This window comes from Nicotiana attenuata, chromosome 1 (assembly GCF_001879085.1).
Source record: "Nicotiana attenuata strain UT chromosome 1, NIATTr2, whole genome shotgun sequence".
NCBI lineage: Eukaryota > Viridiplantae > Streptophyta > Magnoliopsida > Solanales > Solanaceae > Nicotiana > Nicotiana attenuata.
This window is the reverse complement of record NC_031989.1, coordinates 104,511,828-104,537,292: the sequence shown is the minus strand read 5'-3', so window position 1 is coordinate 104,537,292 and position 25,465 is coordinate 104,511,828. Positions and strand designations below refer to the sequence as shown.

The following is a 25,465-nucleotide window of genomic DNA, read 5'->3' as shown; positions in this document are numbered from 1 at the left end:
TTTATTTCAATTACAATCTGACTTGTCATTTTGTGTCAAGTTAATACACATGTCCTTAAAACCACTTAGGGGGCGTTTGGTAGGGTGTATAAGAATAATGCGGAATAAGGTGTATTAGTAATGCATGGATTACTAATGCATCAGTTAATAATGTAAGCATTAGTTATGCAAATATTATTTCTTATCTACTGTTTGGTGTGGTGTATTAAAATTATAATGCATTGCATAATTTTTAAGAAAAATAGTTGTTTACAAAAAATACCATCCATATTCTCTAGCTTTAAGAGACTTTAAGGACAATTTTATATTTAACCATACTAATGCATGCATTAATAGCCTTGGTATTTCTAATGCCATGGTTTTCTGTGCATTACTTATACATAGTATAATACCAAGTATGATGATATTAGTTATACACAGGTTGAAAAAATGTACCAAACAAGGTATTAGTAATGCATATAGCTAATGCTTGCATTATTTTTCCTAATACCTCTTACCAAACGACCCCTTACAAATTAAACCACTTATAAATTAAATTGTTATTTGATTTTGAGGCTAAACAAAAAGGTAGGCTCCACCAGCGAGCTTTGGAAGATCTGTTACCAGACCGTCTCTCTCGCCCTAAATGCACATTCGAGGCTCTACTACTGTGACTGAGACGCCGATTTGAAGTTGCGACTGGATCCGCTTGATGCTGCTTTATTATCCAGGTACAATCTTTTCTAGTCATTGCCTTGTGGCGTTGTTACTATGTATTTTATAATATCAGCCTTGCCGGCTTTGGATGTTATCGCGACTTGCCGTGGCTTTCTTGTCTGCGGTCTGTTAATATTTGTGAGGTTCTTCAGCTGAAATTGATTTTTTGTTGGTTGTTACTGCACCCTTTTGGCGATTCTATGAATTATCCTTTGTTATATCGTGCAAAAGCATGTCTCAAATCCCTGTTTCATTTGTTGATTGTTGTACATTGATGGTATTCTACTGCCTAGTTGCTAATGAATCAGTTTATGAATATTGTTTAAGAATTGTGCATTGAGTTTGTCTGGCAGGTTAGTTTTAACAGTTTAAAAAAAATATTCCTTCTTCTTTCCCGATGGATGAAAATCATCTTAGATAGAACTCTTGTTTATTATTGATCTCTTAGAAAAAAATCACACTTTTTTTTTCATCTCAAACTCATAATCCCCTTTTCGACCCATCTTTTTATTTTATAAAATGAACCGCTGCTTGAGTTTTTTTTACTGTTCTGATGATCTTGTGACTGTTTGTGAGATTATAGTATTCCAATACTATTTGTTTGGCATGGTTCAAAGGTCTCCTCTTCTTTTAGTTGTGCCTCTTAGGCATTTTTAATACGTGAGTTTGCCTCTTTGATATTAATATATATTTCTTTTTTCTGTGAAATATATTCTATGCACTTTAAATTGGGGATAGCCATATCTTTAGATTCGATATATTCAGATGATCTGTCTTCACTGGTGTAAGTACCACCTGGCATTAGTCATATCCATTCCTTGGTATTTCATTTACTTGCTGATCTCATTTGGTCATATAAGCACGCCAAAGCCGCTTGTTTCCTGGAGTATGGTATGATAATGTTTAGCATTTTACGGATGTCCTATTTACATACATCTTAGTTGCTTCTCTCCTGCGAGTGTAGTGAATCTTTGTGCTGCTGAGCTGTGTTGCTCGGACTCTCCAAAAGTGATGCCGCACCCGTGTCGGATCCTCCAAAAATGCACTAAATTTGGAGGATCCGACACGCATCCAACAACATTTTTGAAGTGTCCGAGTAACATAGCTGCTGAGTTGGTGACAAGTTTAGCAGAGGTGAAATGCTTTAAATATGTATGTTAGCACACTCAATGTTGTGTACATTCTTTCAGAATGTAGTGCTTGGTGTTTGGTACTTGAGTTTTTTTTTACCAGCTCGCATAATAGAGCATACAGATGTTAAATGCACCGAAATTTGGGTGTTTAATTTCGGTTAAGAGTTCAAATATAGATAAATTGAGCTATATTCAACTTTCTGGTTGCAAAGTGGTTATGTGCATGGTCGACTTTCGAATTTGTGATTGAAGCTTCGTCGAGAATTCGTTGTGATGATTTTCTAGATAAGTCGAATTTTTACTACGGTGCGATTTTCTTTGCCTGTGGCTTGCTGCATTATACATCTAGGAGCATGAGGTTCTGAGATCATATGAGGTCTATGTAATAATGAAGTATACCAGATGGTCTACTGGGGATTACAAATTAGGCTAGCTAGTTCTAAAGTGGAATCTATCCCATTAAAGTTGACAAAGAAGATTTGAACCACTTCTAGTCTTTAATTTGTTTGTGGCCTCTTGTCAGTTTATCTAGCTATAACTTAAATGGTGTTAGCATAGTTCACTTAAGGGATACATAATCTATATCTTAATTTCAATCCTGCTAGACTACTGCTCATTGCTCAATCATTTAGGAAGTGGAAACTGCTGTTTGTAGTCCTAATATTCTAAAGTTCATGACTCTAGTTTATAAATTTATTGGAGTACAAAAATGCAGTGTTTTTTAGTTAGCTAAAGATGTCCTGCAAGGTTTATGTGTCATAGCTAGCAGTATTATCAAAGGCGAAAAATGCAAAAAAGCTCTAAGATCAGTTGGGGCTTTAAGCGTAAAGCGCAAATAAAGCATGGGCTTTAATAAAAAAAGGCGCAGCTGGAGAAAAAGTAAAAATATGTATATGTAGTCCAACAATAATAATTATAAGCATGAATAACAAATATATGGACAAAGAAATTGGAAAAAAATTACGAGAAAGTGAAATATCAATTGTTTAATGTCGCCTTTTCAGGATTACACTCATTGGCAAAGAAAAGTATGCCTTAGAGCCTTGATGAGATACTAAAGCGCACACAAAGCGAGGCGAAGCGCTCAATATGTTTTGAGCCTCACTTCAGGGCTTAAGCGCACTTTTGACAACACTGCTAGCTAGTATATAAAAAGAATACAGAAGCAAAAATAGAACTTTGCCACTTCATATATAACTTTGTCATCTTTTTTATTTGCTTTTGATTATAATAAAATTAATAAAAATAAAAATTAATGAGGGAGGGGGCGGATGAAAAAAGCAAGATTGGAATAGTCAGGTGCAACACCCAAGTCGGTCCGAACATCACCGCCATCAATTAAAAAAACAAGGTTGGAAAGAAACAGAAAATGGCGTATTGTGTAAGTTCGACGATTCGTGGGAAATTACCTTCTTAAGTTGGCTGCTGTGTATGGAATGCAGAATCCGAGACTTGATTTTGGATCAATCGACTACGCCTTGTAAGCAAAAGAGATGAGGGAGTGAAAGGAGAAGTTGAAAGGTGGAGGGAATATCCGGATGGTGAGGATGGGAGTGTGGAAAAACAGAAGTGGCTTGATGGAGCCGAAGGAGCTGCAATCGTCACTTGTTTGGATGGTTTGTACATGTATTTTGATTCTTTATTTAAAATTGATTGCGTCATATCATTAAATTTATTACTACCCTCGGATGCGTTGACACAAATCATATCAAATTGTGATTTGAATTATATGTAAATAATCTTAAAATATAAACATTCCAGATAAAAACTATAGATAATTATTAGATTAATAAGAATCAGGACATGAAATCATTTTGCAAATCTCATAGTGGATAACCTGTTTTCTTTTTCTATATTTATAATAATCCAACACCTTAATATTAGTATTTGCATTTCATTTCGTTATTAATATTAAAAAATATTATATATATCATGCGGTGATTTATCTTGTTTGAGCATATTAGATCATACTATTTTAATAAAAAATTTACTATCACTTTATTTTTCCTCTCAACTCAAATAAGTTATTATTTTGAATTTTTTCACAAATTTTTGGTTCTTTGGTTATAGTTGTAATTTGGTTCTTTGGTTATAGTTGTAATATATCTTCCTCTTAATAATCATCGATAAATAGTTAGTTTTATTCTTGAAATTTAATGTTTTCTACGCTTTTATCCTATTATTCAGAATTCTTTTACTATCTAGATCTTTCAATAATATTTTAGAATATTATTTAATTTATTTTATTTTAAATTAATTTAAAGTATAAGTATCCTCACACCTTTCTTATGTTGGGTGTTGTGAAACTGCTCGTGCCCTACTCATGCAATCTCATCTTTCCGTTGTGCCTTTGGGGGGATGCGTTCTCACTTCTTGTTATCTTATTAATCATATGCCATCCTCAGCTATCCAAAATCAGGTTCCATTCTTTGTCTTATTTTCCCGCTCACCTTTGTTCTCTCTTCCACCCCGTATCTTTGGGAGCACGTATTTTGTTCATAACCTTACTCCAGGAAAAGATAAGTTAGCTCCTCGCGCTTTTAAGTGCGTATTTCTGGGTTACTTGAGAACGCAAAAGGGATATCGATGCTATTCACCTGACCTCCAGTGGTACCTTATGTCCACTGATGTTACCTTCTTTGAAACCCAGTCATACTTCACAGGTCCAGGTGATTACTTAGATATTTCTGAGGTGCTACCAGTTCCGTCTTTTGGAGATTCAGTCACTATTTCCCATTCATCTTCCTCTACAACTCCAGCTCTACCACCTACAGTTCCAGTCCCAGCTCCACCACCTATAGTTCGAGTTCCAGCTCCCCCACCTACAATTCGAGTTTCAGCTACACCACCTACAACTCCACCACGCCTGACTTATCATCGTCGTCCGCGCCTAGCATCAGGCCTAGCTGATTCACGTCCAGCACCTGACCCTGCGCCTTTTGCGGACTTGTCTCCTCTTAGTCAACCGATTGCACTTCGCAAAGGTATACGGTCCACACTTAATCCTAATCCCCACTATGTCGGTTTAAGTTATCATCGTCTGTCATCACCCCATTATGTGTTTATATCGTCTTTGTCCTCGGTTTCCATCCATAAGTCTACAGGTGAAGCACTGTCTAATCCAGGATGGCGACAGGCTATGATTGACGAGATGTCTGCTTTACATACGAGTGGTATTTGGGAGCTTGTTCCTCTTCCTTCAGGTAAATCTACTATTGGTTGTCGTTGGGTGTATGCAGTCAAAGTTGGTCCAGATGGCCAGGTTGATCAACTTAAGGCTCGTCTTGTTGCCAATGGGTATACTCAGATATTTGGGCTCGATTATAATTATACTTTCTCTCCCGTGGCTAAAATAGCATTAGTCCGCCTTTTTCTATCCATTGCTGCTGTCTGCCATTGGCCTCTCTATTAGTTGGACACTATGAATGCTTTTCTTCATGGTGGTCTTGAGGATGAGGTTTATAAGGAGCAACCACCTGGATTTGTACTCAGGGGAGTCTAGTGGCCTTATATGTCGGTTGTGTCAGTCCCTCTATGGTCTAAAGCAGTCTCCTCGAGCCTGGTTTGGTAAGTTCAACACAGTGATTCAGGAGTTTGGCATGACTCCTAGTGAAGCTGATCACTCTATATTTTATCGGCATTTTGCTCCAAATTTCTGTATTTATCTGGTAGTTTATGTTGACGATATTGTTATTACCGGCAATGATCAGGATGATATTACTAGGTTGAAAACCGTCTCTTTTAGCACTTTCAGACTAAGGATCTGGGCAAATTAAAGTATTTTCTGGGTATTGACGTTGCTCAGTCTAGCTCAGGTATTGTGATCTCACAATGAAAGTATGCCTTGGACATTCTTGAGGAGACAAGAATGACAGGTTGTAGACCTGTTGACACTCTTATGGATCCAACCAATTCTAAACTTCTGCCAGGACAGGGGGAGCCGCTTAGTGATCCTGCAAGATATAAGCGGCTGGGTTTAAATTAAATTACCTCACAGTAACCAGACTTGACATTTCCTTTCCGGTGAGTGTTGTGAGTCAGTTTATGGATTCTTCTTGTGATAGTCATTGAGATGCAGTTGTCCACATTGTTCGGTATATAAAATCAGCTCCAGGCAAAGATTATTGTTTGAGGACGAGGCCATGAGCAGATCGTTGGATACTCAGATGCTGATTGGGCAGGATCACCTTCTAATAGATGTTCTATGTTTGGATATTGTGTTTTAGTAGGAGGTAATTTGGTATCTTGGAAGAGTAAGAAACAGAATGTTGTTGTTCGATCTAGTGCAAAAGCAGAGTATCGGGCAATGGTTATGGCAACATGTGAGCTAGTTTGGATCAAACAGTTGCTCAAGGAGTTGAAATTTGGTGAGATCAACAAGATGGAACTTGTGTGTGATAATCAAGCTACCTTTCATATTGCATCAAATTCGGTGTTCCTTGAGAGAACTAAATATATTGAGATTGACTGTCACTTTGTTAGAGAAAAGGTACTCTAAGGAGATATTACTATAAATTTTGTGAAGTCGAATGATCAACTTGCAGATATTTTCACCAAGTGCCTCACTGATCCTCGTCCCACATAGAATAGGAGTAGGATATGTATTGTATAAATATGGTTCCTTGTATTATAATTGAATAAAATATCAATAATATATTTTTCTCCCGTGCTTTCTCACAGATGACTGTTCAACAATAACTTTTTCCGGCATACTCGGATCGGCTTTCTTGTTTAGATTTGCTAATTCAAATTGTTTACTTACCTTGAGTGGGACATGTTGAAAGTCAAAGAAAATTAATTTAGTTATATAACAGAATGTTCTAGATTCATTCTGTTTCAGGTTAGTAGTATAGAAAATTCTTCCTAATTTTGTCATACTTAGAAATCTCGGTATTTAAGTAATTTTCTTATTCCATGTAGTCTAACTTACCTTTTCTCTAATAGTAAACTCGACCAGCACTCAATTCAAGATAAATTCTTCTTTTTATTTTGGGTCCTTTTTTCTCTCTATTTTCAGAATAATCATGGAACCAATTTATGCCTATGTTTGCAGAGCTTGCCAGCCTGTTTCTGGAGCAGCTGGAGTTAAGCAGTGGTTATTGATTCCTGGATTTCTTTTTATTCCATATAAGCTCAAAGGGTAAATTTTCTATTGTCCTGTGGTAAGGACTCAGCAGATTGCCACCATATTTACAATTCAAAGTACTTGTGAAGTTACAGAGTGTTTCGTATTGCCATATCTAATGGCTGTGTGCTCGTGGGTACTTGTCTTATGAGGGGAGTAAGCATCTTTTTGTCTTTCCCAGGTTCTGAAGGCATGCCTGTCCTTGTAAGTGCTCAAGACAAGATGGAGAATATGCTGTATGCAGAGGAGCTTGTCAGGGAATTTCTAGTATTCAGAGGCTTTACGAACACCCTGCAGGATTTTGACAAAGAGTTGGGTACTGATATTGGCAAAGTATTTCAAGTTGATAAGATATTAGACTTAATTTTTTCCATTTATGTGCCCAAATTCCAAGCTGAAAACCTGATTGAACTCCTTCGCTTTTTCAAGCAGTGCTTTTCTTCTTATGAGACAGAACTTATTTCTATCATATCAAACTTAGATGTCTCTATTTTACGGTATTATATCGTTTATGCCATACAAGCTGGCAGAAAGGACAAAGTGATAGAGTTGTTTGACATACATGGGAGTGAATTGCTGCAAAAAGACCAAGAGTGGGCCTCGTGGTTTGGTGGGTCCTCTTTCAGTTTTCTATCTTACTAAATTATGAAACTTTCTTCTCATATTAAATTGACATGTAAACATTTCATGCAGCAATTCCATATATTAAAACTCCTCAATCAGATCCCCAGTTTCGGGTGTACTTTTCTAAGGAGTGGTCCAATGCGCTACATCTATCTCTTAGAAATTTTGTAAGCAAGATGTTTAACGGTACTCATATCCTTAAGTATATATTGTCACATTTTTTATCCGATTTATCACATAAATTTTCTAGCTTTTAATTCGAGTAGTTGCCCTACAGGTGATATTAATTATAGTTCTGTTGATATCTTTGGACTTGGTTGTTTAGGAAGTAGATTCACTCACCCTGATGCATGTCATCGATGATGGGCAGTCTACCATGTTGCAGATGTTTGCTTTTTAATTGTTAACCATATGTTTTCTTTACCACTGTGCTTTCATTGAGTTTCTCCTTAGCCATGTCACGTATCCCTGCGTTAATGAAGATCAGTTCTGAAAGGAACATGGTGAGTCGCCTCAAAGGAGATATCAAGCAACTTAATTTCAAACTTGCACAACTTCAAGCATTGTTGGAGGAGAAAGAGGCTCAGCTACGTCAGTTTAGGAGGTGAGAGCAGTTACATTGGGTTCTTACTGAAAATTTAAAGGCTACTAACTGCATTGTTTGATCTCAGTAATGCTTTGTTAGCAACAGAAGTCATTGTCGGGACAAACAGCTCATTGAATCCTCATCCTGGTTCTGGGGAACCTACAGTTTTCAGACCTATGGCATCTCGTGATATTTGTGTTTCTGCAACTTCACAAGCAGGTGAAAGAGAACCTAAACACATTGATGATATCAGGCCTGATGATACTCAAGTTTCAACTTCTAAAATTAGTAGTCAAAGTCAGGGTGAGAGAAGTGATGCCTCCTCCTCCTCCTCCCCCTCCTCCTCCTCCTCCTCCTCCTCCTCCTCGTCCTCCTTCTTCTTCTGATGATTCATTCTGAAATGAGCTATTACGTGATCTTTCGACAGACACTGGAAATGGAGCGCAAAGAGAAGAAGAATTCTCTGAAGTGAGAGTAGACTTCCAGGTAGACTCTTTTAAGAGACAAATTTGAGTTTAATAGGCTGAGTTTCAGTTCTTTTCTCTCTAATTACTTCAGCACCTCCTGTCTTCATTTTCGATTGATGCTTATTATAACATAATAGGCATATAAGCTGTATTTATTCTTCCTTTGGACACTGAGGTGGGGTTAATTGATAACTCTGCAATCATATTTTACAGGAGACATTCTTGGGCCACACAAGTCCAATAAGTCGTTGCCGTTTTTCTGCTACTGGGGACAATGTTGCCAGTGCTTCTGTGGATGGGACAGTTAGGTATGTTCCCCTAACTTACATGCATCCTCGTATAAATGTTGCTGAAAAAAATGACAAAATTGTTTGAAGTACCTTATCTAAAGTGATAAAGTAAAGCTGAAAACAGGTTTGAAGTACCTTATCAGAGATTTGATTAGGATTTTGTTTGATTTAATATTGTAATTATGCACTTAAAGTTTTTGATTTGATTTAATTTTGTAATTATGCACTTACCAAATTGTATACACTTAATATTTCCTACATTCTTCATGTTATTGTTTTCCATTGCGTCATATGTCAGTAAATGCTTGAATAGTTGATGAGAGATATTTTATCAAATGGGACAGAGGGAGAAGGATGATTCCATTTGGTAGGTAAGATAAACGTTACAACACTAATAGCCTGTTTGGCCAAGCTTCTAAAATTATCTTATTTTGAAAAATGCTTTTTTCTAAAAGTGCATTTCAGAAAAGTACTTTTTGTGAAAATCAGATTGTGTTTGGCTAATCACTGTGAAAGCACTTTTGAGTAGCAATTAGCGTTTGGCCAAGCTTTTAGAAAATGCTTCTAAGTGTATTTTTCCCAATAACGCTTTTCAAAAAAGTAACTTGAGCCTTGGGGTTTGCTCCCTTTCAAGGTCTCAAGTTCGAAACCCACTGGGTGCAAACAATTTCTGAGGGCCATCGGATTGGGTAAAACCTGAATTAACCGTGGTGCACTTGCGGGAAACTCCTTGCCGAGGGCCTGTGCACCCCCGGGATTAGTCGGGGCTCTTAGAGACTCGGACACCCGGTGCAAAATAAAAAAAAAAAAAAGTACTTCTGGGAAAATTTACTTTTTTCTGCTTCTACTCAATAACACTCCTTTTCTTCCTAGAAGCTTGGCCAAACACCTCAACTTTGGAAAAAAAATGCTTTTGGCCTTGGAGAAACTTGGCCAAACATGCTATATATGGAGTAGGAGGATTGTAAATTTACACATGTACTTTGCCAAACTTTTTTAGGCCAGCAATTATGGAGGTTTGCACATGAAGACCACAATAACAACAACAATATACCCAGTGAAATCCCACAAGCGGGGTCTGGGAGAGTAGTGTGTACGCAGACTTTACTCCTGCCTTTGTGAAGGTAGAGAGACTGTTTTCGATAGACCATCGGCTCAATTAAAGCATGAACCAAGTCACGTGAATAATGATGTTCAGGAAAAATATGGGGGTAGGCGATACAAGTGATTCTCCGAGGGGATTACCAACTCGTATGAAACTAGTGTGTGGAAGGGAATTGTGAGAAAACACGGGAAAACAATATATTATTGATATCCTCTTAAGTGTTTTCCAGTAGCCTTATTTATAACTATACACAATACATATTCTGCTCCTATTCCATGTGAGACCAGAGTTATTTACATAACTATCTAATACTCTCGCTTAAGCCGGTGCATACAAATCATATGTACGGAGCTTGTTACATATATAACTAATACGAGGACTAGTGAGGACTTGGTAAAAATATCTGCAAGTTGATCATTTGACTTCACAAACTTTGTAGCAATATATCCTGAGAGTATCTTTCTTCTGACGAAGTGACAGTCAATCTCAATGTGTTCAGTTCTTTCATGGAACACTGGATTTGATGCAATATGAATGACAGCTTAATTATCACACACAAGTTCCATCTTAGTGATCTCACCAAATTTCAACTCCTTGAGCAAATGTTTGATCCAAACTAGCTCACATGTTGCCACAACTATTGCTCGATATTATGCTTCTGCACTAGACCGAGCAACCACATTTTGTTTCTTGCTCTTCCAAGACCAAATTACCCCTATTAAAACACAATATCTAGACGTAGAACGTCTGTCAGAGGTTATCTTGCCCATCTGAGTATCCAACAATTTACTCATGGCCTCGGTCTTCAAACAATAATCCTTTGTCTTGAGCTGATTTTATTTATCGAAGAATGCGTCAACTGCATCCCAATGACTATCACAGTGAGAATCCATAAACTAACTCACCACACTGTGGTGGTATTGGTTTATGCACAACAACGGTAACAAATGGTGTTGACGCAAACAACCACCGGAAAAGTTGCACGACGACTGTTTCTTCCTGGAATCGTTGGTAGATTGCACGAGTAGTTTCTCACTACCGCTCTGCTACCATGTGAGAAAGCACGGAAGAAAAATATATTATTGATATTCTATTAAGTGTTTTACAGTAGCCCTATTTATAACTATACACAATACACATTCTACTCCTATTCCATGTGAGACTAGGGTTATTTACATAACTATCTAACAGGAACTGTGAAAGATAAGGAAAAAGTTTTTTTAATTCATTAATTTTGCAAGTGGTAATAGTAGGCATGTTTTATTTTGGTTGGATGTTTGGTATAGTGGTACAACTCCTAAAAACATGAATTTATCACTCCAAAATAACTGTATAAAGATGGATAAGGAGGCTATGATGGTCAAGATTTCAAGGAAGGAGATTGTATCCTGTGACTTCTCTTTCAGGAGACCTGTTCAAAGACCCACAATAGATTTAGAATGGGATTAATTGAACCATTTCTTACAGAACGTCTATTGATGTAAACAGTTTGGGGAGGTCGAGAGATTGCGAGAAGGAGAAGCTTCACAACAATTTTCAGTTAAATCATATTATAATTGTTTGTGTAGCACAAGAGACGCGAGTGCATGAGGATAGCACTAACATTTCTTACATGTTTTACGGCTGGGATGCCATTCTGATGGCAGATTATCTGAAGGAGTGAAAATGCATAGTAAATTGGTGTTGGTGTAAGAAGCATATGGGAGGTGAATCATCTTTTACTAAATTGCATTTCCTGACAGTTTTGAGCTCTAGTTTTCTCCATGTCTAATTGATAGAGAGCTGCCTAGAACGGCGGCAGAGGTTATGGAGCTGGGGGATGAAAACGCTGGAGACCAGAAAAAAGAACTATGCAAGGATATTTCTCATTGTATTTTTTGGGTAATTTAGAGAGAGAATAATAGAATTTCAAGGGTGTAGAAAACTCTTTCTGGAGATTTAAGAGCTCCCTTTTGTTTCATTTATTCTTTTTCCTGAGATCAATTCTTTGGTGTAAAAGGATTTTATATATATATATATATATATATGGTTGGACTTTGTGGGGTTTGATGTATATCCACACTCTGTAGAGTGACACCATCTTGGTGTATTATCGATGAAACTTTTTGACTTGCCCAAAAATATCTGAATCCGGTACTTGTATTGATGTTTATGTATTCTTATGAAGGATATGGACATATGACTCATCAGCACCAGCATCAAGAAATGCAACCATCTATTGTGGGGCAGAGATCATGTCACTTGAGTGGGAGTGCAAATCTGACCGTTTGGTATAGACACTGCCAATATTATATACATACATTATGTTTCCATGATTCTTGTTTCTTTTTCATGAAAATTAGTATAGTTGCTAGTTTCAATACTGGATTGAACTCTAATGCTTCTGGAACTAATGTTCATCTTGAAAAAGCTTCTCATAGGCACATCCGATGGAGGAATCAAAGTATGGAATGTCGATGCTAAGCGTGTTGTCTGTGATCTTAGCTGCACTGAAGCATTCCCGAGGTTCCTCACACACATTGATTTACTCTCTTCTTTGGGGAAAAAAATGAAATACTTGGACACTATTTTACTTGTTCTTTTTCTCATTCCTATTTCATGTTTCCTGGAAGTAGTGTGCTAGACTTAAAATGCAGCCCTGTGGAGCCAATTTTTGTGTCTGCTGCAGCATCGGGAGGGTAACTTCTGCTTCTACCTGTTCTTCTACTTTCTCGATGTACTTTTTTGATCTAAAGTTCTCTATCTATTATCTTGATGTCCTGTTACTTAAAAGTTATAGCTTAAGAATGTTATTACTTTGATGTCTTGTTATGTGAAGGTAATAGCTTAAGAATGTTTTTCTTATAATTTCTCTACGTTGAGCTATTGTAGATATATACTTGTCTAGTGAAAATACTAATACTAATAACTAGTACCAGCAGTTCTCAATATTTATTTTTCCTTAATTCGGGTCCATTTCATCCCAATACTAGTAAATAGTCATCTTTTAGTACAAATTAAGAGGTTTTCTAATTAGAGGTTCCTTCAAATCACATACTTATTCCTACATTACCATACAAATCCCTAACCATATAAAAAAGATTGAAAAATTCCTCACAAACAATGTACTCAATATAAGTACAACAACAGTTAAGGCTTAACCCAATTAGTACGTATTGCTTATATGTATTTTTTACTTTCATTGTCTTCTATTCTTAGTTAAGTCCGTGCTGATTTTTCCGGAGATTCTAGGTCTTGTAAGACAATTTTTTGGTTGAAGTGTGTATAACCATCTCATCTAAATGCTTATGCCGTTAGAAAGAGAACACTTATTTTTCTTAATTGTGTCTTCAACACGCCCACGTGCAGGCATGGTTCTTTTTTCACGGGTTAAACACGTGAAAATTCTTTTCGATAATGGGAGGTGTTGAGACTCGAACCTAAGATACCTCTACTTGCTCTAATACCATGTTGCAGTATGTGTGACCATCTCATCTAAACGCTTAAGATTTTAAACGAGTTGGTTATACAATTCAACATGATATCAAAGCGACACCCATTTCTATTTTGGTTTACCCAATATTGGGCCCCATGTTATATTATCCATGCTCTAGATGTCCAGTCTTAGGCATGAAGGGGTGTTAAGTGTCCCACATTGGTGGAGAAAATAGGATGTTGTCTTCTTATATTATCTTGGGCAAATCCTCACGTCTTGATTTAGGGGTTGAGTTAGGCCCAAAGTCTGTTTCTTTTTATGGTACCAGAGCAGACAGAGGTGCTGTTCGTGTCTCATTGCTATCCATTATCAAAAAGAATTTCCACATGCTTGGACATAAAGAATCAGGCACCTTCGTAAAAGTTCTTTTTGATAATGGGTGGTAGTAAGACTTGAAATGAAGACCTCTAACTGCTTTGGTAACATGTTGACGTGTGTGTGACCATTTGTTTGAGCTTTTAAACGAGTTGGTTACACAATTCAACATGGTATTAGAGCCGGATTCATTCATATATGGGTTTGCCCAATGTTAGACCCTCAAATTATATTGTCCCCCCTCCAGATGTCTAGTCTTTGTGTTTTTTTTGGGGGGGGGGGGGGGGGGGGAAGGGGAATCCATGTTGGTAGAAAAAATGGGTTGTTGTCTCCTCATATACGGTCTTGGGCAATGCTCATCTCATGACCTGGCTTTTGGGGCTGAGTTAGTCCTAAGACCCATTTCTTGACATCCTTATATCGTCCTCCCTTTTCAACACCTTCAAGTATCATATTGTCTCCGACTATGTTGCAAGGATATGGGTGCAAATATCCTACTAGTGTACGGATCTAAGAATCAAATTCGGGATCTCCTAAATTTTAGGATTCAGGGAGACAAACATTAGTATGGGAGGCAAACATTAGTATGGGAGACAAACATTAGTATGGGAGGCAAACATTAGTATGGGAGACAAACATAAGTATGGTACATAAACATAAGTATAATCAAGTGTGTTGCAACATGACTAAGAAATGTATAACTATAGCATATATGCCAAGTAGTTACTCCCTACGTTCCAGTTTATGTGAAGCTATTTCCTTTTTGTTACGTTCCAAAAAGAATGACCCCTTTCTATATATGAAACAATTTAATTTGAAGTTTCAATTTTACTCTCGATGAGAAGCTTTTATAGCCACATGAACACTCTGACATGTTTAACACCACACATTTCAAAAGAATTATAGCCACACAAATGTTATGGCTTATTTAGGACCACAAGTTTTAAAAGTCTTCATTTCTTTCTTAAACTTCGTGCCCAGTCAAATAGGTTCACATAAATTGGAACGAAGGGAGTACTTGATATGAGAGAAAGTTAACTTATTTTTCTATTAAATTTGTTTAACTTATTTTTCTATAAATCTTTTATGTTAAAATCTATTTATTTAATTAATTGAGGGCGTTAAATTTAAATTGTGTTAACCCTTTGGACAAAAAGTTATACAAAATACATGCTATGTACAGAGTTGAAAACACTGATCCGTCAAAGATAATATAATGAGCTAAATGCTGTTAACATAATTGAAAGCTCTACCTTTTTGAATATAAAAATAGTCTTTGAAACGGTAATGTGAATATCTGTACATTGTGCTCATGGCCTGTAACTCGTGAGTAATCCTCTTTAGTATACCATCTGAATGCTGAAAATTGATACTTATTCCTTTACTTTGAAAGTACACATCTTTAGAGTCTGACCACCTTGCGTCGTCCCAAAATGTTCAGTGAAGTCGCTCTTATTCTTTTTGTGATTAGTATCGGTCAGCAAAGTATCCTTGTGACCATGCATACATACATGGCGATCCGATCCTAACCCAATCAGCTAGGCATCCTGGTACATCATGTGTACATCACGAAAGTATGATGCCACCTCGTCAGCTAAGGGTGGTAGCACATCTGATTTTGTCGCTACTGTGTGAGATTGAGTAGCGTAAGTGTTATAGAACCATAACACTGACGTGTAGCATTATATGATATACCCCCTTCCTAAAGGGAATATCATCTTAGCCCTACTAGAGGTTCCTCCAAACCATACTTCTACTTTAGCCATATAGCCAAACTTGTATAGAATGCATAATGTATCTCAATGCATTAGAACATAACTGAAAAGCTTCACTTGAAACAAATTAGCAAGTCAAAAACAAACATATAGTAATTTGAAACATGCTTTAGCATATACACATAAGAAAACACATCATGCATTTTATCATAGGCATAGATTAATTTAAGCACTTAAAACATTAGCCAAAACTGATAACTCTTCAACACAAGCGTTCACTTGTTCTCACCTCATGCAAGTTGCATTGTATATGCAAAAAGACATTCTTAAAAATCTGAAATTTTATCTTTCTCAAAATCTATAGTTTTGTTTCTCTAAAAAAAAAAAAAGAAAAAAAAATCTGAAATCTATCCTTTTTTCCCTTTAAAACATGCATAATTCAATAGAAAACATGCTAGATATCAGAAAACCATTATGGGAAGGTTACCAGTCACCTTAATGCTTTTACCATGACTTGCCTTATTCAAATGAATTAGCTACTTCAATATCTCCTTCAATCTAAAGAGGAAGCATGAAAAAACATGGTTTGATTCTAAAAACCCTAATAACCCATAAGGGTCATGTGAGGATAGCACAGGAAAATTATAATATTGAAATTAATTTACTAGTCCCTCTGTTTCAACTTAAATATCACATTTTCCTTATTAGTCCATTTTAAAAAATGATATATTTCTAAATTTGAAAACAATTTAACTTTAAACATTTCATTTTACCTACTTTACCCTTAATGAGAAGCTTTTCTAGCCACACAAATATCATGGCCCGATAAAGCTTTTGCCCTTAAGCTTTTAGGACCACATGTTTCAAATATTTTTTTTTTCGTTAAACCTTGTGCCAAGTCAAACTACGTCATCTAAATTGAAACGAAGGGAGTATAAAACAAGGAGCCTTATTTATATATGGTGTGTACATATACCTAAAATTTTCACTATCAATGTTGGACACCTATACAAACAACACACTCTATACATGAACTAACTTTAATACTGCCCCACAAGTTGGTGCACATAAATCGTATGTACCGAGCTTGTTACATATATAACTAATACGAGGACCAGTGAGGGGCTTGGTGAAAATATCTGCAAGTTGATCATTTGACTTCACAAACTTTGTAATAATATCTTCTGAAGGCATCTTCTCTTTGATGTCGAGAGCAAGCAGAAAACAATAGCTATTTATTCCTTCATCGTAGGGTCACTTGTATCTTATGGCAATGGTTTTTGTCCTTGGCTGGGATCAATTGTGTAATGCCTAGAGATACAAAGGATCTGTTGGGGAGCTGAAAGAATGCAGCAGGTAGTATCAGACAGAAGAAATGGTGGAATGTGGTTCCTGCCTGCATTTGGTGGACTGTATGACAAGAAAGGATCGCTAGTGTTTTGAAGACAATTCTTGATCTATACAGAAAATCAAGATGAAGTGCTTTTTGTCCTTCCTTTTCTGGTGTAAAGAAAATTATGTAGAGGATATAGAAACTTTTTTTGAATTTTTTGAAGCCTTTGTAAGATGAACAATGCCTTTTGCAATTGTAAATACCTGTTACCTTTCTAAAAAAAACTGTTCTGCTAATGGAAGCAAGATTCTTTTTCAGTTAAAATATTCACTTGTTTTACTTTGTAGTTTATTTATTTATTCTGGTTAAAGAATTATTAGGGGACCTATGTGAGAGTTCTGATATGCTTAATTAACATGTATTTGGTAGTTCTTGTTAGCCTCAAGAACCGATCCTAAATGGCAGTTTTGTAGGCGTGGTTCGAGTGACATTGGCAAATTGGGCTGTGCTTCTTTAACTGTCTGGAACATGAGGACGTGGAAGGCTATGGTATGTTCATATTCTGGGTCCCAGTTGTATCCAATGCTGAATTTTCAATACTATTTCTTTCCCTTTCAGCAAGAGGATTCTCAAGCCTAACTTTCTTCGAACTTTATTGAAGACGGTCCTTCCTCTTGGCGAAGATCCACCTGCAATTACTTCAGTATGCTTCAATCACAATGGAAAACTTTTAGCAGCTGCAGCTACTGATGGAATGATACACATGTTTGGTATCCTTGTCTGAACTAGTGAATATAGTGTGTCGATGCCCTCTCTTATACCTTGCATTAGAAGCCTTTGAATTTATTTTGCATTGTCTCTGCCTATTCTCTCTCTGGATGATTGTGAGTAATGGTATTTAGGGAACGAACCTGTTCAGTTAGTTGAGATGCGTTCATAACTTCGCTGGCCTCCATAGCCAGCATAACCTTAACAAGGTGATAGATATGTCTGTTGGCTTGCAAATTACCGGATGGCCGGCACATGATTCTGCAATTAGTTCTGTTTTGTTTGGTTCTGATGAGACAAGCATTTTCACTTTGGGTATAGATGGAAAGGCAAGTTATTCAGCAGTCACCAAATCCACTTTATTTTTCTTTCATATATGTACGGTTATCTCCTTGCTGAAAGCTTTGCTTTGTTAGCTGCATTGTGAAGAATCTAACTCAGTAGCTTGTGAAGCAGATATTTGAGTGGAGTTTGCAGAATCAAGGCAAAGTACTTTGGTCAACAGATTGCAGCAGGTAAATAGGATTGTTTAATCCTTTAGTTTTGGTTTTTCATTCTTGTATGACAATTCCACTTAACTAGCAAGGTTTTTCTAGCCCTGGCCTCATGCATGTGCATCTCACATGCTATTTTTGAGAAACATTGACACGGGAAAAATATATTATTGATGTGTTTAAACTATAATACAAGGACCTTATTTATAACAATACACAATATATATATTACTCCTATTCCATGTGGGATTATATTTACATGGACTAACTCTAATATTCCCCTCAAGCTGGTGCATATAAATTATATGTACTAAGCTTGTTACATACTAATACGAGGACCCTGGAGGGACATGGTGAAAATATCTGCAAGTTGATCATTTGACTTCAAGAACTTTGTAATAACATCTCCCCGAGTTTCTCTGATGAAGCGAAAGTCAATCTAGTCCTCGTATGAAACATTGGATTTGATGCAATATGAGGCAGCTTGATTATCTTATCATACACGAATTTCATCTGGCTGATTTCTTCAAATTTTAATTCTTTGAGCAACTGTTTGATTCAAACTAGCTCACATGTTGTCATAACCATGACTCAGTATTCTGCTTATGCGCTCGATCGAGCAACTATATTCTGTTTCTTAATTCTTCTAGAGACCAAACTACCTTCTACTAAACCACAATATCCAGATGTAGAACGTCTATTAGAAGCTGATCCTGACCAATCAGCATCTGTGTATCCAATAATATGCTCGTGGCCGCGGTCCTCAAATCGTAATCCTTTGCCTGGAGTTGGTTTTGTATACCGAAGATTGCGAGACTCGCAACACTCATAGGAAATGAAATGTCAAGTCTAGTCAGTGTGAGGTAATTCAATTTTCCAACCAATCGTCTATTTCTCGAAGGATCGCTAAGAGGTTCCCCCTGTCATGGTAGAAGCTTAGCATTCAAATCTTTAGGAGTGTCGACAGGTCTGCAGCCCATCATTGCTTTGTCCTCAAGAATATCTAAAGTATATTTCTTTTGTAAAATAACAATATCTGAGCTAGACTGAGCGACCTTAATACCTAGAAAGTACTTCAATCTACCTAGATCCTTAGTCTTGAAGTGCTGAAAGAGATGTTGCTTCAGCTTTGTAATACCATCCCGATCATTGCCAGTAACCACTAGATAAATACACAGATTAGGAGCAAAATGCCGATAAAACACAGAGTGATCAGCTTTAGTACGAGTCATGCCAAACTCCTAAATAACTGTGCCGAACTTACCAAACAGGCTTGAGTAGATTATTTGAAACCATAGAGTGACCTGTGTAATCGACATACAAGACTACTAGACTCCCCAGTGAGCAACAAAACAAGGTGGTTGCTCCATATAGACTTCATCCTCAACATCACGATGGAAAAAGGCATTCTTAATGTTCAATTGATAAAGAGGCCAATGAAGAACTACCATGGACAGAAAAAGGCGAACAAATACTACTTTAGCCACGGGAGAGAAAGTGTCACTATAATCAACAACAACAACATACCCATTATAATCCCACAAGTGGGGTCTTGGGAGGGTAGTGTGTACCCAGACCTTACCCCTACCTCGTGGAGGTAGAGATGCTGTTTCCGAAGACCCTCGACTCAAGGACAAAATGAAAAGGAGCAGTAGCAATAAGAAGTAACAACATCGATATATATAAACAACAGTGATATAGTAAATAACTGAAGCAAAAGAAATAACAGACAAAAATATAGCTCTACGAACAGGAAAAAAGAAAAAAAAACGAGAATGTCATTAGTGTATAAAGTACGAGACTTTTCCCAAACTAAATGACATGCCTGGAATGGACGAAACAAAGGCATCAACTTGGAATCAATAGATCGCCACAAGATACTACATAACTGAGCATCGATCTTTTCCCACTGCGCCGTGGCCTTTTCATCTCCCTCACTGGCCTTTTTGTTTAAGTGAACTTGAACACCTTGACCTTTACACCACAACTTAACAGACGAAGCCCAAGATAAATAAATTGATCTCCCAAGTAAGGGTTCAGAAATAATCATAAAGACTGAATTTCCAGCTCCGCTATTTTTGGAGCCAAAAACATCTAAATTGAGAGACATTATTGGATTGAAGTGAGTTCTAATCAACCAAATCAATAACCAGCTTCAACTAGTCAGCAAAATAACTAGAAAATTTCAGAACACCGTTCCTGCCGGGGAAAAAGAACTGTAATTGCCGGAAAAGTTTCAAAGTGATCGGAATAAAAAGAAAATGGTATGGGTTGGCTTTGAATTGATGGGCTATTTCCACGCGCCGACGTATGGAGTAGATGTCGCTAGGAAATCTGACCTCCGAACGGCGCGTGAGCTGTCAGCTGCCGGAGATTTTTGTTGGGGTTTGGTCGCCAGGGGTTGGGGGACCTTGTGGTGCTGTTTGTTTTTGCACAATACCAGGAGAAATTGATTTGTCGTAAACCTGCCCTAGAAAGTCGTCGGAAATTGACGCGCGATGATCGTTCGACTTTCCCAGATGTGTCTCACTCACGCTGTGATACCTAGTGAAAAATAATACACGGGAAAATTATATTATTGACCTATTAACAATGATACAATGAGTGCTATATATAATACATCTACTCCTACTACATATGAGATTATGTCTATTTACACATAACTATCTAACAAAGACTAAACACATTGAAATTGATTGTCACTTTGTAAGAGAAAAGATACTCTCAGGAAATATTGTTACAAAGTTTGTGAATTCGAGTGATCAACTTGCAGATATTTTCATCAAGTCCCTTACTGGTCCTCATATTAGTTATATTTGTAACATGCTCGGTACATATGATTTATATGCACCAGCTTAAGGGGGAGTGTTAGATAGTTAGCAGAAAACTAGCTATATAATACTATTTAAATAATATAGAGTCAGACCTCTCTATAACATCATCCATAATTATAAAAGCAAAGCTTTTCCGGAACCTATTTTCATGTTATGTTTTAATATATGTTCTATATAACAGCACTTCGCTATAGCATCCAAAATTATTCGGAACAAACGAGGCTGTTATAGAGAAATTTGACTGTATATGAGTAGGGCTATTGTAAAAACACTTAAGACATCAATAATGTAATTTTTTTCATTATTTCACAAGTACCTTTCTTCAAAGGCTTCTCCACTTGCATGGATAATTGTATAGTTGTGGGTGGAGTTATGTCTTTTTACTAAAAAACTGGTCATGCACTGAGGGGTTGTTTGGTACGCGGGTTAAGGTGGGATAAGGTAAGGGATTAGATTTATATCATGTTTGGTTGATGGTATAACTTTATCCCATAAATTTATACCATCAACCAAACATGGTATAAATTTAATCCCAGACTTAATACTGGATATCCCACATTATCCTCCCTTATCCCATCAAACTTGGGATTATTTTATCCCACCTCCCAGGTGGGATAAAATAGTCCAGGGAATATTATCCCAGGATAACTTAGTCGCTTACCAAACGATCCCTGAGAGTTACTATTGTCAAAGCAGCTAACTCATCTACGCTCATCATAATGCAGGCTTTAAAATTTTTAGGATAGTGACATTTACCTTAAGGGGAATCTTGTGGTGCTTGTGAAGGATGTACGAATATTTAGTAGGTTTCATTGGCAAGCAGTGAAAACTCATATCCATCTCATTTTGGCATGGTGCTAGGACACTTTATGAAGGTTTTGATGAGTATAGATCAATTCTCTCTATTCAATAGGCAATGAAGAGAACGACATGGTTAGATTGACATGAAGTCTCCTTCAAACTGTTCATACTAGCTCTGTGGGATGATTCAGCCATAAATTCCTTTGTTTTCTATAAAACTGCATAAATAGGTTGTTTGGACCTTCGGACTGTATACTAACTGTGGAAAGAATAAAAGAAATATACATGAATCTTTTTGCTCGTACGGACTGCATTGTGCTTGAATATACTTTCTATCAAGTAGCAGGGTAATATCTGTTAAAATTTCTTCCTTTTCCCCATTAAATTGTTCTCTAAGTTGAAAGATGTTTTCTTTCCCTGTGTTGTAGAATAAGACTCTTGACATCTATTCTTCCCCTGTTGCAGATTATGTAACCTTCAGAATTCGTTACACTATAAGCATGAAATGGCTCTCGATGCTGATGGAAGAAGACTTCTGGTGACATCGAACTCCCTGAGAGCGCCTATTTACCAGGTAAATTTGTTTCACGCTGATAGATGTGTTTAGGTCCCTTTGCCTTGATTGTCTCAGAGCTTAACTATTTGTTCATAAGCTCTAGGTTGGCCGCTATCTGAAAATGGAGATCACTTGTGGGGGTCACTGAATTTTCCCATCAGTAAACCATTTGGATCTCTCTTTTAATAGTTGTTTATGAGTATTTAACAAGTACTGTTGGGAATAGCACTGCACATATGGTGTCAGAAGGCCTAGGAGCAGTCTGATAAGATGTAGTTTCATCGGTCCTTGCTATGCCCCCTCTTCATTTCCAGTTACTGTTATTTCTTGCCTTGCTGGTTTGCTTCAGTTTAAATATTTTTTGACTATAAATAATTCCTCTTAATTGTCTTAGGTCCGCGGTCATGCATATGGGATGAGAAGTCTTCCTCACAGTGCATCTATAACAACTGTAGACTGGCATCCGACGTCGCCCATCTTCTTGACTGGATCTGCAGATCACTCGGTTCGGGTTACATCTATGGCATGACAGCTTCTGGTTTCTCTTATGAGTTGTTGTTTCGGATAGTCCGATGAATAGAAAATGTAAATTTTATTTGTTATCCAGTGTGTCTATGTGGACCTTGAAAGCTATCTGTCCAATTTTAAGTTTTGATTACAACCATTAGTCAAAGGCATCATTGAAAGCAACAGTAGAATATAAAGGTGCTAGCTTGGTGTAAATGAGGCTTACGGAAATATTAACAGGAAAAAAGGACACAGAAGAAGAGAGGTCTTGCTTCATGGACTCTTTGGGACCTTACGATGTGTCACGATCCGGATTTTCCACCATTGGGAGTCGTGATGGCGCCTACTGTCGGAGCTAGGCAAGCCAAATATGCAAAACTTTTCACTGATGACATTTTTACAATAACAATATAAATATAACGGGTCATTTAAATAAAAGCGGGAGTCTTTAAAATATAGATAACTGAAAACCCAAAAAAATTTGCGGAAGTTGAAACACATTTCTACCCAGAGTCTGGTGTCACTAGCTCACGGACTGCTATAGAGTACTAAAAACAAGTCTGAAATGATATTACATACTGTTTGTCTCGAAATAAAGAAAACAAACTAAAACATAGAAGGGACTTCGGCCTGCGAACGCCAGCTAGGCTACCTCGTGAGTCCCTGGACTGAAGACAGCTCCCAGGCAATCCTACTGTTGTTGTCCAAAAGCTGCTCCTGGATCTGTGCAAAAAGATGCACAGAGTGTAGCATCAGCACAACCGACCCCATGTGCTGGTAAGTGCCTGGCCTAACCCCGGCGAAGTAGTGACAAGGCTAGACAGGACCTACCAAAAACAACCTGTGCAGATGTATATATACAGAGGCAACGGAAATAACAGCAGAAAAACACCAAATAAAACTGGGAAGGGGCATGCTCGGGGGGATACAGTGAAAACAGATCAACAGATATAACAACGAAACTACATCAATACTATAACTCATATAAGTGGTCGGCGTGCCACACGATCCCGTAGTATGTATTTATAAGTGGTCGGCGCGCCACACGATCCCATTTCATAATTCATAAGTGGACTGCATGCCACACGATCCTATTTCATAATTCATAAGTGGACGGGGTGCCACACGATCCCATTTCATAATTCATAAGTGGACGGCGTGCCACACGATCCCATTTCATAATTAATAATACATATAATCTTTCTAGAGAAGGCCCCAATAAGGGAATTCAACAACATAACGATTTAACCCGGCAAGGGTACAACTAACAGCCCAAATATCCCGGCAAGGGAGAATACATATAATGCTTAAATCCCGGCAAGGGAGCAACAACAATAATAGACTACGCGTCCCGGCAAGGGAATAATCACAACACTTCCTCTTTTAGTCACTTCTTTCTCAATTATCAATTTCCAGTTCGAGCCAACGCTCCAACAATATACCAACCACATTTCTTCCTCAACCATTCACATTATATGAAACTTATCAATTAAACAAGGAAGATGTATCACAAAAATCCGAATCAAACACAATTAGGACTCACGGTCATGATAGACTCCGGTGCATAGATAACCGTCACCATGCCTATACACCGTACTAGACATTTAGCAGATAGCAAATAACATCCTAGTCTTATTCCCTCAAGCCAAAGTTAGAACAAATACTTACCTCGGTCCGAGAATAGCAATCAACTCTCTAATACCGCCTTTCCTCTACAATCCGACTCCGAAACAATGGTATCTAGGCATAATTAATTCAATAATATCAATAATGGCTCAAAAACATAATCCCATAGCCTAGAAATGAATTTCCTAGCATTCTTCCAAAAATACCAAAATTCGACACCGGGCCCACATGGTCCAAACACGAGGCTCGGACCAAAACCCAATCACCCATAACCCCACGAGTTCGAATATGCAATTTGTTTTAAGATTCGACCCCAAATTGAGGTTGAATCACCCAAAATTCTCAAAACCCTAACTCTACCCAAAACCCCTAATTTCTACTTTGATTTCATGATTTAGGCTTAGAAATTTGCTAATTAATGAAGGAAAAGTGAAGGAAATGAGCGAGGAATTACTTACCCAAGAGGTCTTGAAGAGTGGGGAGAAGAGAGCTCGTGAGAAAAGTGAAGAAATCCCGTGTGTTATGATTCTGGAAATTAAAAATATAACTGGGCGAATTTGCCCTACGCGTTCGCGAGAGGGAAGACGCGTTCGCGATGGGCAACAGGGCAGGGCCTCGCGTTCGCGATGGGGGAATGCGAACGCGAATGGGAAAACTGAGGGGGGTCCAAGCATTGTTCTACGCGAACGCGAGAAGGATCATGCGAACGCGATTAGGGAAATGGCAAATCTACGCGTTCGCGAACGGTGAAATGCGAATGCGAAGAAGGAATTACTGGGGCCCTGAATTTTGCTTACGCGATCGCGATGATGGGGACGTGAACACGAAGGAGACCAACCTGAAGCTATGCAAACGCGGGGGAACTAATGCGAACGCGACGAAGAAATCCCTATGTAAAAATTGCAGAAAATCTGATATCATCCTAAGTCCAAAACCACCCCGAACACCTCCGAAAACACTCCCGAGCCCTCGGGGCTCCTAACCAAACCCACACACTAACTCAACAACCTCATAC

At 37.7% G+C, this 25,465-nt stretch overlaps 1 protein-coding gene across 4 annotated transcripts; it reads left to right on the top strand.

The window, feature by feature from the left end:
- On the top strand, positions 561-23,100 carry LOC109231586 (WD repeat-containing protein 91 homolog). 4 transcript variants are annotated; one of them, XR_002068812.1, is made up of 18 exons: positions 561-710; positions 6,883-6,991; positions 7,136-7,564; positions 7,648-7,770; positions 8,041-8,182; positions 8,250-8,467; positions 8,592-8,650; positions 8,845-8,939; positions 12,194-12,296; positions 12,437-12,531; positions 12,642-12,704; positions 17,338-17,413; positions 17,526-17,634; positions 17,849-17,961; positions 18,089-18,147; positions 22,227-22,335; positions 22,421-22,589; positions 22,712-22,793. XR_002068812.1 is itself a non-coding variant. In XM_019397244.1 (18 exons), the coding sequence occupies exons 4-18, from the start codon at positions 7,147-7,149 to the stop codon at positions 22,844-22,846; spliced, it is 1,917 nt and encodes a 638-aa protein (XP_019252789.1). In that variant the 5' UTR covers positions 561-710; positions 3,272-3,445; positions 6,883-6,991; positions 7,136-7,146; the 3' UTR covers positions 22,847-23,100. The 4 variants fall into 4 exon arrangements, 3 of the variants coding, with proteins under 3 accessions (XP_019252789.1, XP_019252793.1, XP_019252785.1); XM_019397244.1 differs by lacking the exon at positions 22,421-22,589 and adding an exon at positions 3,272-3,445 and having other exon boundaries at positions 22,712-23,100; XM_019397248.1 differs by lacking the exon at positions 22,421-22,589 and having other exon boundaries at positions 6,883-6,969; positions 22,712-23,100.

Excerpts from the sequence above, each read along its gene's own strand:
- LOC109231586 (XM_019397248.1), top strand. The coding sequence starts at position 7,147 with ATGCCTGTCCTTGTAAGTGCTCAAGACAAGATGGAGAATATGCTGTAT. Across the intron at positions 17,962-18,088 it reads CTTTGGGTATAGATGGAAAG|ATATTTGAGTGGAGTTTGCA; the intron begins GCAAGTTATTCA and ends CTTGTGAAGCAG. Across the intron at positions 22,336-22,711 it reads TGAGAGCGCCTATTTACCAG|GTCCGCGGTCATGCATATGG; the intron begins GTAAATTTGTTT and ends TAATTGTCTTAG.